The following is a 15074-nucleotide window of genomic DNA, read 5'->3' on the forward strand; positions in this document are numbered from 1 at the left end:
TTGCCCGATGGTCCGGGGCTGCGTGTCCTAGGAAGAGTGGCCTGTGGATGACTGGGCCGCTCAGAAGGAGGTAAGTGGCGACCGCGGTCTGGACAGGGTTAACACAGACCGCGGCCGCCGCTCGCCTCTCGCTATGTGGCTGTGCCTACAGCAGGGCCGGTTCCGGCAAATTAGGAGATGCAGAAGAGAACCTGCTAGTAGGGGACACACCTTCCAAACCGGCCGCAGGAAATGCACTGCACTGAGCATGGCGGGATCTCACCTAACCATGATGGCTCCACAGGGGAGGGAGGTGAGTGCAGTGCAGCCATACATCCCGCTCTGTAGCAGCGGTGTGTGTGTGTGTGTGTGTGTGTGTGGGGGGGGGGGGGGTGGATTGGGCTGTCTCTTTGCTGGACTGGGCTGTCTCTTTACAGGATGGGATGTTTCTTTGCTGGATTGGGCTGTCTCTTTGCTGGACGGGCTGTCTCTTTGCTGGATTGAGCTGTCTCTTTGCTGGTTGAGCTTTCTCCTTGCTGGATGGGCTGTCTCCTTGCTGGACTGGGCCGTCTCTTTGCTGGACTGGGCCGTCTCTTTGCTGGATTGGGCTGTCTCTTTGCTGGATTGGGCCGTCTCTTTGCTGGATTGGGCCGTCTCTTTGCTGGATTGGGCCGTCTCTTTGCTGGTTGAGCTGTCTCTTTACTGGATGAGCTGTCTCTTTACTGGATGAGCTGTCTCTTTACTGGATGAGCTGTCTGCTGGCTGGACAGGCTGTCTCTTTGCTGGATGAGCTGTCTCTTTACTGGATGAGCTGTCTGCTGTCTGGACAGGCTGTCTCTTTGCTGGATGGGCTGTCTTCTTACTGGATGAGCTGTCTGCTTGCTGGACGGGCTGTCTCTTTGCTGGATGAGCTGTCTCTTTGCTGGATTGGTCTGTCTCTTTGCTGGATTGGTCTGTCTCTTTGCTGGATGGGCTGTCTCTTTGCTAGACAGCTGTCTCTCTGCTTGACTGAGTTGTCTCTTTGCTGGATTAGGCCATCTCTTTGCTGTAAGGGCTGTCCCTTTAGTGCTTGAGCTGTCTCTTTACTGGATGGGCTGTTTCCTTGCTGGATGGGCTGTCTCTTTGCTAGAGGGGCTGTCTCTTTGCTGGATGAGCTGTCTCCTTGCTGGAGGGGCTATCTTTTTACTGGAGGGGCTGTCTCTTTACTGGAGAGGCTGTCTCTTTGCTGAATGGGATGTCTCTTTACTGGACTGGGCCATCTCTTTGCTTGGTTGGGCAATCTCTTTGCTGGATGGGCTGTCTCTTTACTGGTTGAGCTGTCTCTTTGCTGGATTGGGCTGTCTCTTTGCTGGTTGAGTTGCCTCTTTACTGGAGGGGCTGTCTCTTTACTGGGCGGGATGTCTCTTTGCTGGACAGGGATGTCTCTTTGCTGGATTGGGATGTCTCTTTGTTGGATGGGGATGTCTCTTTGCTCAGTTGGGTCCAGCAAAGAGACACCCCAATCCAGCAAAGAGACAGCCCTGTCAAAGAAGGGACATCCCCATCCAGCAAATAGATATCCCTGTCCAGCAAAGAGACAGCTCATCTTTTTGTGGATTGGGATGTCTTTGTGGATTGGGATGTGTCTTTGCTGGATTGGGATGTCTCTTTGCTATATGGGGATATCTCTTTGCTGGACTGGGCTGCCTCTCTGCTGGACTGGGCTGCCTCTTTGCTGAATTGGGCTGTCTCTTTGAATATATAGGGGGCATTGTCATTATATCTCTAGGGGCACTGTAATGAAAGGGACACTGTGCAGTACCCTTTATATCACAGTGCCCCTTTACATTTCAGTGCAGAGGATCGACTCCGTGAATATTCCGTCACCAACTGCCCCCACAAATGCCCAGCCGGAAATTGGCTGCTCAGTCTAAAATGCCCGGGCCTAATTTTTGTCCCAGCCTAGGCCTGGCTGTGGTATAGCCTTTGCTTACATACTTTGTACTAAAATTATGTCTTTTTTTCTCATCTAAGGCTCCATACACACTAGTGTTTTTTTCTAAGCTCAATAAATGCTGGCCAAATTGCTGGATACAAACTGTTGGTAATAGCATTTTTTAGTAGCATGTTAGTAGCATACAGAAATGTTTAGGAGCATTAGTGCTTTGTTAGCATTTTTACAGTACATGTAGAGGAAAAAAAGCTAGAAAAAAAAACTCTTAGGAGGGTTTAGGAGGGTTTTTTCTGCTGCAACAAATGTTCCAAAAAAACTCTAAAGAAAAAGGTTTGTTGTGCACCCAGAAGCTGACGTTCAAAAAAATGCTAATAGCTTAGTAGTATGCATGGACACATAGGATAACACTATTTAGCTTCTAGGAGCAGAAAAAAATGCTAATAACAGCTTCTAGGAGCTTAAAAAAAACACTAGCGTGCATGGAGCCTACAAAAGAAAGTATGAATTTCACAACCATTTAAGCAAACCATATGTACTTAATGTAAAGGTATATACCGAATCAAGTTAAAGCTGATGTCCAGATTTCTGTCACTTTAAAATAGTTCCTTTGGACCAAGCTGGTCCAAACAAACTGTTACCTTCACTAACAGATGCCTCTTCTGTGAGCACAGTATAAAAACTGTACGTAACATCAGCTACATACAGTATACATCATTGTGTTCTGGCAATGGAACGGAGACTTTCCATCATAAAATACAAAGCTCCCTGTGAATGGCGGAGCATCAGTCAGCCCCATTCGATTTTGTTCCAGGAACAGGACAGGAAACTAATGCTAAATACTTTTTATACAGTGCTCACAGTTGGCGCATCTATTTACAAAGGTAATAGTTTGTTTGGACCAGCTTGGCCTACCCAAGCTATATGCAGAGCAGAAAGCTGGAGTTTGGTTTTAGCCACTCGTCTATCAAGGTACGTTTATAATTGGTATGAAAGAAAAGTTGGTAAATTACACTCACAGTTGTTGCTGCAGCTCTGAGCTTGGTACTGGCTTTAAGAGCTTTTTAAAAAAAAAAAAAAAAGTGATTGGGCGGCTCTAGAGCTTCTCCATCACTTTCATTTGGCTCTCAAAGGGCTTGTTAGCCCCCTTATGATATCAATAAAGTTAAAGTTTTACTAAACCCCGGACCCTGCATTCACTATATCTGGTCTTCCACAGTGCACAGAACATGGAAATGCAATTATTTTAGTAAATATAAACTGCTAAATACCTTTTCTCATTAGCAGTTAGAGCAGTCTTGTGACTTCTATCAGTGTCCAGCCCACCACTAGCTAAAGCTTGTAGGAGGAGTTTTCTTTCTGCTCTAGGAGGATGGAAATCCCCTGACCTCTGTCTGGACAGCGCTGATTGGCCCTGTGCTAATCACATGTACTCTCCCAAGAAAAAAAACAAAAAAAACGCTCTAGCAATACACACCAAACTGAGCATGTGTATGCCTACGGTTCAGTCTGGAGATAAGAGGTGGTCGCTTGAAATAGGGGAGGAACAGAGAAGAAAGGATCAAACAGCTTTTTTACACAAGGCAGAGCATTAACCCCTTAGGTTCCACAGTGAGTATAACAAGCATGCTTTACTGCATATACAGACTGATTCTACTGTTGTGTGTTTAGTAACACTTTAAAAAAAATATAAAAAAGAATTATATAAAATACAGTGGGGCAAAAAAGTATTTAGTCAGCCACCAATTGTGCAAGTTCTCCGGCTTAAAAAGATGAGAGAGGCCTGTAATTGGCATCATAGGTAGACCTCAACTATGAGAGACAAAATGAGAAAAAAAATCCAGACAATCACATTGGCTGATTTGGAAAGAATGTATTTGCAAATTATGGTGGAAAATAAGTATTTGGTCAATATCAAAAGTTCATCTCAATACTTTGTTATATATCCTTTGTTGGCAATGACAGAGGTCAAACGTTTCCTGTAAGTCTTCACAAGTTTGGCACACACTGTTGCTGGTATGTTGGCCCATTCCTCCATGCAGATCTCCTCTAGAGCAGTGATGTTTTGGGGCTGTCGCTGGGCAACACGGACTTTCAACTCCCTCCAAAGGTTTTCTATGGGGTTGAGATCTGGAGACTGGCTAGGCCACTCCAGGACCTTGAAATGCTTCTTACGAAGCCACTCCTTTGTTGCCCGGGCGGTATGTTTGGGATCATTGTCATGTTGGAAGACCCAGCCACATTTCATCTTCAATGCCCTTGCTGATGGAAGGAGGTTTGCACTCAAAATCTCACGATACATGGCCCCATTCATTCTGTCCTGTACATGGATCAGTCGTCCTGGTCCCTTTGTGGAGAAACAGCCCCAAAGCATGATGTTGCCACCCCCATGCTTCACAGTAGGTATGGTGTTCTTTGGATGCAACTCAGCATTCTCTCTCCTCCAAACACGATGAGTTGTGTTTCTACCAAACAGTTCTATTTTGGTTTCATCTGACCATATGACATTCTTCTGGATCATCCAAATGCTCTCTAGCAAACTTCAGATGGGCCCGGACATGTACTGGCTTAAGCAGGGGGACACGTCTGGCACTGCAGGATCTGAGTCCCTGGCTGCGTAGTGTGTTACTGATGGTAGCCTTTTTTATGTTGGTCCCAGCTCTCTGCAGGTCATTCACTAGGTCCCCCCGTGTGGTCCTGGGATTTTTGCTCACCGTTCTTGTGATCATTTTGACCCCACAGGGTGAGATCTTGCGTGAAGCCCCAGATCGAGGGAGATTATCAGTGGTCTTGTATGTCTTCCATTTTCTAATTATTGCTCCCACAGTTGATTTGTTCACACCAAGCTGCTTGCCTATTGCAGATTCAGTCTTCCCAGTCTGGTGCAGGTCTACAATTTTGTTTCTGGTGTCCTTCGACAGCTCTCTGGTCTTCACCATAGTGGAGTTTGGAGTGTGACTGTTTGAGGTTGTGGACAGGTGTCTTTTATACTGATAACAAGTTCAAACAGGTGCCATTGATACAGGTAATGAGTGCAGGACAGAGGAGCCTCTTAAAGAAGAAGGTACAGGTCTGTGAGAGCCAGAAATCTTGCTTGTTTGTAGGTGACCAAATACTTATTTTCCACCATAATTTGCAAATAAATTCTATCCAAATCAGCCAATGTGATTGTCTGGATTTTTTTTCTCATTTTGTCTCTCATAGTTGAGGTCTACCTATGATGCCAATTACAGGCCTCTCTCATCTTTTTAAGTGGGAGAACTTGCACAATATTACAATAGATGACTCTCTTTTTTTAAGATTTATTTTTCAACAAATATTTATTGGGCATTTTGGTTATTTTTACAACACAGTTAAAGACTCAAATACAAATGGAAATACAAAAACATGAAAAAAAAAAAAAGTTTCATCTAACAGCAAGTGAACAAACAAATGAAAATGCAGATGAAAGAAAATTACCTGTTTAGGTACACTGAAAAGGGCAGTACCTGCACAGGCAGGTGAGTGTGGAGCACTTATCTGGGAAATGAGTGGGAAGGGCAGTTGGAGAAGTGTTAAGCTAGTCATAATAGGTTCGAATTTTGGAGAATTCAACATGAAATATGAGCTTGTCGGCACCTCCATTTAACAATTGACAGAGCCTGGTGGAAAATTGTTACTCAAACGGTGACTGCATCCTATCAGACACAGTCACTGGGTATTCAAACAACCATGGGTGCTTAGGCTGCCTGAATATAATAAGATGGCAGAGAAGATTTGGCCATCCATTGCTGTTAAGTGAGGATGGGGAAATCAAGTTATTTCCCTCGTTCTGGCTGTGGGGCTTAGGACGAGAAATCTGGCTGAGCGTGGCTAGCCTAAAGCTGACCATACACTAATTGAAATGTATCCAGTCCCTGCTGGACCAACTGAATTTCAATCAGTGTGTGGACTCCCCTGCTCAGTCAACAGAAGTCTATTGTTTAATTGATTATGTTGAAAGTTTTCTGTTGATCAGCAGCTGCAGCCTCAGTGTATTCTGACAGCGGCAAATGCTGAAAAAGACTAACTGTGTATGGCCAACTTTAGGAAAAGGGAGATGAAGGGTGGACCAAGCGTGTTCACTGATTGTGAGTACTAAGGATGAGAAAATCAGAGAGGGTGGCAGTGCTATGAAGGGGAAATTGGAGGGTCCTGGGCAAGGTGGGGGGAATACGGAACAGCAATTTCAGGTAACAAGTAAAAATCTATAAACTGCTAATGTTCTGAAGAAATTAGAAGTCTACTGAGTTTACCCTAATCTGATTTTTATGTAGCTAGGTTCCATATCTCCTCACAAGTGTGCTCTGAAGGCTTCACATTGTTACATTCTCTCTCTCTCTGTCTTTGCTTGATTTATCACCATAAAGCATTCAAATTTCCAAGGCAGATTTATATACTGGTGGTTGTGAGAATATCTTTAAAACTGATGTTTTGATACATCAAAGCTTGAGATTCACTAAGCAGCCTTCCGTAGGGGTGTTTGGGAATCCCTAGTCTGCATTACAAATAGGTAGGTGACAGGGGTTCTAGGGTTACCAGTGTGACGAACCGTCCCTTTGTGATAACATTTTGCCCTTTCTGTTCCAGTTTTATCCCCTTGTTTTTAAAGCTGTATATGGTTAGCAGCTGTTATGTAGACAGGCATTCTACATTGTTTAATAGAAAGAAAACAAACTCTCTTGCGCCCTATGACCCAACACGGGGTAGGTAGATGGAGTCAGGACTTGAAAGTTTCTACCACCAGTGCATATGGGGTTGTGCAGCTCCAAACAAGGCTGGGGAAGCCCGACCAATACTGTGAAGAGAAAACAAAGAAAGAGCGCACCAACCTTGTGCATTACCTCAGTAAGCCAAAATTTATTAATTACAGAATAATACTCACAAACACTGAAGTATATCATGCATGTAAGTCCTCAAAGGGACTAAGGATAAAAGCAGCCTCTGCGAGTCCTATCAGAGGAGTGGACACTCAGGGAACAGCTGACGCGTTTCAAAGGACGAACCTTCTTCATCAGAGCTTGACTGAACAATGAGTGATCATTATATACAGGATATATATAGGACTACATATAGGAGTGATCACTCATTGTTCAGTCAAGCTCTGATGAAGAAGGTTCGTCCTTAGAAACGCGTCAACTGTTCCCTGAGTGTCCACTCCTCTGATGGGACTCACGCAGGCTGCTTTTATCTTTAGTCCCTTTGAGGACTTACATGCATGATATACTTCAGTGTTTGTGAGTATTATTCTGTAATTAATAAATTTTGGCTTACTGAGGTCATGCGCAAGGTTGGTGCGCTCTTTGTTTGTTTTCACTTCATTCGACACTGTTTGTTTAAAGTAATGTGAACTTGTAGTCTTTCACTTCTCTAGATTTCATACTGTGCTATTGTGTTGTGCTGTAGAGTTTTGTTGTGGATGGGGAAAACCAGGTGCCAGACTGTCTGGTGGGGGTGGGGGTGAAGGGGCAGGGATTACTGCCAGGATGTGCTGTATAAACTGAGCTGTGTTCAATAAAGTATTAATTCATTCACCCTACATAAAGTTCCGACTCGTGGTTTGGGATATCGAAGAAATATTGTCCTTGAGCTCTAATACCCGCCTTGGCAGAGCGCTGGAAGACTTGCTGGAAAAGGGGACCATTGGCTGAGACACATCGCTCAGGAGGAAGTCCAGGCGGAATGGTTCCGCCACAACCAGATTGCAGAAAGAAGGACTTGCTAGTATGCTGCAGCATGGTCTGGATTAAAGACAGAAGCTCTATGCAGGTAGACTTAGTGCAGGTACACTTACATTGTAGATTCTCCCACCGCTATCCTGCCCCCTGCCCTCCTGCCAGACTTTTACTCATCTTTCCCCAATCTGCCAACAAGGCTACATGGTCTTTTGTCGAAATCATCTGAACCATGCCTGTGCCTCTGCACTCATTCCTATGAAGCGTTTGTACCCTGAGGTCTGGGGCTGGGGGTAGTGAAGCTACAATAGAGTGTAATTGCATCAACGGTGCCGTCACAAGTTAAAAAAAAAATCACAAAAAAAACAAAACATAGCACACACTTTCTTTAAATCTCAACCTACCTACATAAGGGTTACAGGAAACTCCAGCATCTTCAATATGGTCACAGTTGTGATGTTCCCATTCATTCTTCTTACAAAGGTCTAATGAAGTTTCATTTCCTAAACACTCCACTTCATCAAGTAATATAGGACCTGAGCCTTGTCCATAGTGTGCCCACACCAAGGCTTTCGGCTTGCCCCTTTAAGATATATAATATATATTTTGAAAACAAAATATGAGAAATGTACCATACATGATTAAAATCTCTTGCCTTAGACAACGATACATGAAGCAAGCAATATCATTTAGTAAACAGAATAAAATAGATGTATTTCTAGTTCTGACCATATTACTATGAAATCACTTGGTAAGCATTAGGCCCCATGTACACGGGACACTTCTGAACAATGGAAACTGACTGCTGGAAAACGTAGGTTAAAAAAGTATGTTTAGAATGTTTGCATAATGTGTTTATGCACGTTTATGTGCGTTTGCACACAAGCAATGTTTCATTACAATCTGTGACAAGCTTGGTAGGAACATCCTGTGTTCAGTGTTTTGTCCATCTGAGTACCTTGAAAACGCTTTGCATGCATTTTTCATGATGAAAAAAGGCTCTGGACAGCATCGGGATCTAGAAGAGTTAAAAAAAAATTTCAAACACAAACGCTTATAAACGCGATTTGCCACGTTTAGCTGCATTTACAAGCGTTTTGTGTTTGAAACGCTGATCAAATCGACTGCTGAACACAAGTTTTCTGCATTCAAAAAAAAAACTGTAAACTCAAATGCCTGTAAACAACTGTAAACGAAGCTGTGTACATGCACACATAGGAAGACATTAGGGTGAGTTCAGGGGCTGCTGAAAAAAACGCTGAACAGCTACTAAATGTGAGTTTATCAGCTGCAGTGTACATGAGCCCTTAGAAGGCTGGCTAAAAACTGTGCAGCTTCTAACAAGATACAACGGAATGGAGCACTGCTTATTAAGCGTACAGTGCCTTCAAAAAGTATTCATACCCCTTGAAATTTTCCACATTTTGTCATGTTACAACCAAAAACTTAAATGTATTTTATTGGGATTTTATGTGATAGACCAATACAAAGTGGCACATAATTGTAAAGTAGAAAGAAAATGATAAATGGTTTTGAACATTTTTCACAAATAAATATTGGAAAAGTGTGGCGTGCATTCGTATTCAGCCCCTCTGAGTCAATACTTTGCAGAACCACCTTTCAATGCCATTACAGCTGCAAGTCTTTTTGGGGATGTCTCTACCAGCTTTGCACATCTGGAGAGTGACATTTTTGCCCATTCTTCTTTGCAAAACAGCTCAAGCTCTGTCAGATTGGATGGAGTCTTTTCAATTCAATTTTCAAGTCTTGCCACAGATTCTCAATTGGATTTAGGTCTGGACTTTGACTGGGCCATTCTAACACATCAATATGCTTTGATCTAAACCATTCCATTGTAGCTCTGGCTGTATGTTTAGGGTCATTGCCCTGCTGGAAGGTGAGCCTCCGCTCCAGTCTGAAGACTTTTGCAGACTCTAACAGGTTTTTCTCTAAGCTTGCCTTGTATTTGGCTCCATCCTTCTTCCCATCATTTCTGACCAGCTTCCCTGTCCCTGCTGAAGAAAAACATCCTCACAACATGATGCTGCCACCACCATGTTTCACGGTGGGGATGGTGTGTTCAGGGTGATGTGCAGTGTTAGTTTTACGCCACACATAGCGTTTTGCTTTTAGGCCAAAAAGTTACATTTTGGTCTCATCTGACCAGATCACCTTCTTCCATATGTTTTCTGTGTCCTCCACATGGCATCTTGCAAACTGCAAATGGGACTTCGTTTGACTTTCTTTCAACAATGGCATTCTTCTTGCCACTCTTCTATAAAGGCCAGATTTGTGGAGCGCACGACTAATAGTTGTCCTGTGGACAGATTCTCCTACGTGAGCTGTGGAGCTCTGCAGCTCCTCCAGAGTTACCATAGGTCTCTTGGCTGCTTCTCTGATTAATGCTCTCCTTGCCCGGCCTGTCAGTTTAGGTGGACAGCCATGTCTTAGTAGGTTTGCAGTTGTGCCATACTCATTCCATTTTAGGTTGCTGGATTGAACAGTGCTCCGTGAGATGTTCAAAGCTTGGGATATTTTTTGGGATAACCTAACCCTACTTTATACTTCTTCACAATTTTATCCCTGACCTGTCTGGTGTGTTCCTTGGCCTTCATGATGCTGTTTGTTTCCTAATGTTAATAAACCTCCAAGGGCCTCACAGAACAGCTGTATTTGTACTAAGATTAAATTACACATAGGTGGACTCTATTTAATAATAATTAGGTGACCTTTGAAGGCAATTGGTTCCACTAGAATTTAGTTGGGGTATCAGATTAAAGGGTGCTGAATACAAATGCACACCACACTTTTCAGATATTTGTAAAACATTTTGAAAATTATTTACCACTTCACAATTATGTGCCACTTTGTGTTGGTCTATCACATAGAATCCCAATAAAATACATTTATATTTTTGGTTGTAACACAACAAAATGTGGAATATTTCAAGGGGTATGAATACTTTTTCAAGGCACTGTATATGGCTCAAGGAAAAACATTTTTTCATTTGGAAGAATAAAATATTAAAATTACAAAAATGTAAAATAAAAGTGTATGGAGATGTTCTAGTGTGAAATCTGTTCAGAAAATGAGTGTTCAAAAAAGTAAAACTCATAGTTTTGCAAGTTCTCAGTGGTCATTGCAGGGATCAATGGTAGAAGTATGTGTCAATAATAAGCTACATAGAAAACCATCACAAACATCTTGGCCCACTTACAGAATATACTGTATAACAGTAAACTAATGTCTTAGAGTATGTTCTCTGCAAAACAGTCATAATAGTCAATTATTTGACAATTTGGAATCTTTGGGAGTTCACATTCATGAATTTCTTTAGGAGCTTTGGCACAGTGGAGAGTAGCGCGAGTAGTAAGGAAGACCTAATCTGAATGTTTACTGGTGCAGCCTACAGTATTTTGGTATGGGAGAATATATCTTTAAGGTTCTAGTAGGGTGCTATCAAAGCCTGGTGGTAGAGATTTATCTACCCATACTTGCGATACCTTGGTATATTTAGTGCTTATATTTTCTAAAGTACAATAGTTTCAATATTCTTATGGATCATAGTTTGTGTAATACGTTTTTTTTTTCAGCGAGGTAGTCTGGAGCTTTTCTCCCGTTTGGCTACGGTTTGTTTTGTCATGAGCTCTTGCAATTGGAGCCCAAATTGCAGATTAATAATATTTGTAGGGCATTTACTCAAGAGCTCAAGAGAGGGATTGAAAGAACCAATGGTGCTTGGACAATCAGATTTAATGCAAAAAAAATAATAATTTTTTAGCCAGAAAGTGTGAACAATTGGGCAGGTCCATCAAATGTGTACATGAAACCACAGATCTGTACATGAAACCACAGATCTGTACATTCTTGGAAACAAGAGTTTATTATTTATTACAGGTACTTATATAGCACCAACAATTTATGCAGCACTTTACATATCTTTTGTACATTCACATCAGTCTCTGTTCTCATGGAGATTACAATCTAAGGTCCCTAACTTACATTCATGTATACACATACTAGGGTCAATTTAGACAGGAGTCAATTAACCTACCAGCATGTCGTTGAAGTGTGGGAGGAAACCAGAATACCCAGAGGAAACCCACAAAAGCACAGGGAAAACATGCAAACTCCAGGTAGGTAGAGCCGTGGTTGGGATTTGAACCGTTGAACCCTAGCTCTGTTAGGTGGAAGTGCTAACCACTTAGCCACTGTGCTGCCTATAGTTATAAGAGTTATAAAAGTTAATTGGGACAAACTTGTTTATCCTGGTTGGTACAACATATCATCAAAATAAAATTTTTCAGTGCAGAAGGGAGAATGACTTTTTAGCCCAAATTTGGTCACAGTCCTCTTCCTCAGGGATGACACTGAGGTCAGCTGTCCATTCATGGTTGTAGGAAGAGGAAGTGTTGGGTCTGTTTGGCATCTATCATTTTCAAATGGAGTGCTCAGCGTAGGCAGACTCCATGTATTCCTTGTGACCAGTTTCTTTAAGGTGTCAGTGAAATAAATATAGACAGCTTTGTAGGTGGTGTGGAATAACCCCCAAAGTAGTATAGCAAGATAACATCTCTAAAGGTCCGAGTATTTACTCTCCTGGGTACATCCACTCTCAAGGCTGGATCTTTGATGTACAGTGGGCTTATTAGATTGGTTGCCAATCACTTTCTAATTGTATTTCTGAATAAAATTTAGGAGCGAAGGTTAGAGATATGGGAAACCCAAAAAGATAGCAAAAAAGCTGAATTACCCAAGTAGCATTGTAAATCTCAAATTCCAAACCCCAATTTAGTGTATCTCGTGTTTTCCTTTCTTAGGCATAGTTGATGATATTTCACCCTTTAAGAGCAGCCAAACCCAGTGACTATGACTATGACTTTGTAAGAGAAGTTACAGTTTAGGTGCCAGACTGAATATAAATGAATTGGTTAGCTTAGGTCGGTGCTCATATTACACAGTGTTGGTAAATCTAAAGTTGATTGTATAAATATTGTATGGTCAGCACACACAAGCACCCTCCTGATGCCGCCACTGCTCATTGATTCATGTACAAAAACAACATACTCAGCAGTCTTGAAAGCTAACTTTTTCTTCTCAGTCAACTAACACAGAGCAAAAGGCCCCGTAAAACATTTACATCACTTCAGATATCTCATATTCTGGACACATACTGAAAGTTTAAATTAATAAGTGAAACTATTGTAGCTCTTTCTTATTAAAGTAACTTTATTTTCTAGGTTTACTGACCCTATAAATAGAGTGGTCCTATGTCTAGCAGAAAGTGGTGGGACTTACTTAAATCCCAGCTGTCGGCAAATAACTTCAGCATCTTTGTCATCCCACCGGTCATCACAGATTGTTCCCCACCGACTGCTAAAAAACACTTCAACACGACCCTCAAAGTGGTCCTTTCCTCCCACCAATCGAAGGGGCGGCTTTAAACCTGCTCTTCAGAGAAGGAAAAATAAAAGCTTATGAGTGGGAAGGTTTCAGAGATTAGAATGCTGCTTTGGTCAAATGCATTTACATAGTCATATGATTACCTGCCAGTTGACAGTGAATATAAACTAGCGTTAAAGAATTACCTTGAGGGGGAGAGCATGTAACTGCTGCTACCATCCTGTGTCTGCAGTCCTTGCCCTGGCTGTAGCTACAGTGTAGTAGGGCATATTCATCCCCTCGACAATTAGCAGACTTAAGATGTACAGGGTTATTCCATAATCCATAGTCTGAGATTTTTTTGCCTGTGCCAATTTCACTGATGCCAAAATAAAAGTGAATATGTACATTTAACACAAATAGAAAATACATAATTACAAAAATTTGCAGCACATTTACCAGGAAAATACATAACTATGCCTTTAGATAGAGCATCGAGCCTGAATCATAAACCTGGGAGCGTCCAGCTGAACATGTGATCAAAAAATGTATAAGCAGAGGTTAACTTCAGTGAAAACCACATTTCAGAGATATAGGCAGATGAAGTTATATGCAATTCATAACTTTTGCTCAGAAACTTTCACACCACTCTTGGATGCAACCCAAGACTAACTCATTAGTCAATAAGGCTACACATCACAATAAAGGACCAATAAGTAGGAGAGCCCAACTCCATATTTATATGAGGTCAAAGTACACGTTTGTACCTACTAACCGAAGGCAACCTTCACTTATGCATTTTTACTGTATGGACATTTTTAATTTCTAAGGTTTATGACAAGTTTTCTGTAAAGTCTAAATGAACTTTCCAATTAAATCCATACAGGCTGCATCAAAACCAAAAGTATGCAAAATCTTACTGTTTTGCTTTGTTTATAAAACAACTCCATCTTCACCAAAACAGTCTGTACCCAGCCAGCAGTCTGCAGAGAGGGATCTCTCTGTCTGAGTAGGGTTTTTTTTCTTCAGAAGTCCAACACACCCTCTCGTCAGAAAAGTCAAACTCTCTTCTTGTTAGAGAGCTCTAGCTCTGACTTACAAGAATTGGACAGCTGCAGAGAGACCACTGCTTACCCACAGAGTCTCTGCAGACCCAGTGGGGGACAGGCTGTTTTAAGGGAGCTGGAGCTACTTTATAAAAATAAATAAACAAACTTTAAGACTTTGCACATATATTTTTTAGACACCCTGAATGGGTGGTCTCAGTTGGAAATCAGTGGAAATGGTTTATTTCCTTAACAGATTTACAGCACTGAATCCATATCAACATGTCCCTGAATGAGGCAAACAATTGCATCTGAAATGGAATGTAAAGACTGGAATATCAGATTAATAGTAGGATATGTTAAGTTTTAACTGATTACAGAACCTCTAATGTATTGCTAAGGACTCACATTAACATTAATCTTGGTTCTTATACCATAGTATAGTGTATCTTGTGTCAGAAACTGCTCAGACTAACCTGATTCCAAGCTGTCTACACACCACACTTGCATCCCAATCGGTCCAGTGATCTGCACATATTGATCCCCAAACCCCATTTAGATACAGCTGTACTCCACCACTCTTGGTAAGATGATCACCCAACAGGCGAATGGCACCTAGTAGGAACAATTAATCTGTTTATAGTCTAAACATATTTTAAGCAAAAAGTACATTTTGTCAGATAAAGTGTTATGTCTGCTTAGGCTTGGCAGACTCAGATATCACACTTGTAAAACATCAAGGTTATTAAAACAAAGAAGTCAAATGCTTAAAATTTACATCTGGTTTTCCTTTAGTTTATCTGCATTTGATTGTGAAATACCAATGTAAATGTCTGCTGTTTAAAAACATAATGAAAATTAGACAGATTGGTGAAAAAATTGTGCAAAAAAGTGGACAAAATCTAAAAAAAGAAATTAACAATTTGAAGAATAATCTTTTTCAGCTTTCTTCCATTTCACAGAATGGATTGTGCCAGAATTAGAGTGTCGCACAATAAAGTATGTCTGAATTTAAACATTACCATGCAATATGTCCCATAAAAA

The 15074-nt window shown here is 41.6% G+C and overlaps 1 protein-coding gene across 2 annotated transcripts in view; it reads right to left on the reverse strand.

Moving 5' to 3' along the window:
• The window catches only part of LOC149460050 (neurotrypsin-like), a 59380-nt gene that overhangs the window by 27065 nt on the left and 17241 nt on the right, over positions 1–15074 (reverse strand). For both annotated transcript variants that reach the window (XM_089680187.1, XM_089680186.1), the window contains 4 exons: positions 14507–14645; positions 13191–13363; positions 12901–13048; positions 8007–8185 (listed from right to left, as the gene is read on the reverse strand). In XM_089680187.1, coding sequence (XP_089536313.1) covers positions 8007–8185; positions 12901–13048; positions 13191–13363; positions 14507–14645 — 639 coding nt within the window. The remainder of the gene's footprint in view (positions 1–8006; positions 8186–12900; positions 13049–13190; positions 13364–14506; positions 14646–15074) is intronic.

This window comes from Staurois parvus, unplaced genomic scaffold (genome assembly GCF_062004578.1).
Source record: "Staurois parvus isolate SC_StPar_1 unplaced genomic scaffold, SC_StPar_1.0 ptg000236l, whole genome shotgun sequence".
Lineage (NCBI taxonomy): Eukaryota > Metazoa > Chordata > Amphibia > Anura > Ranidae > Staurois > Staurois parvus.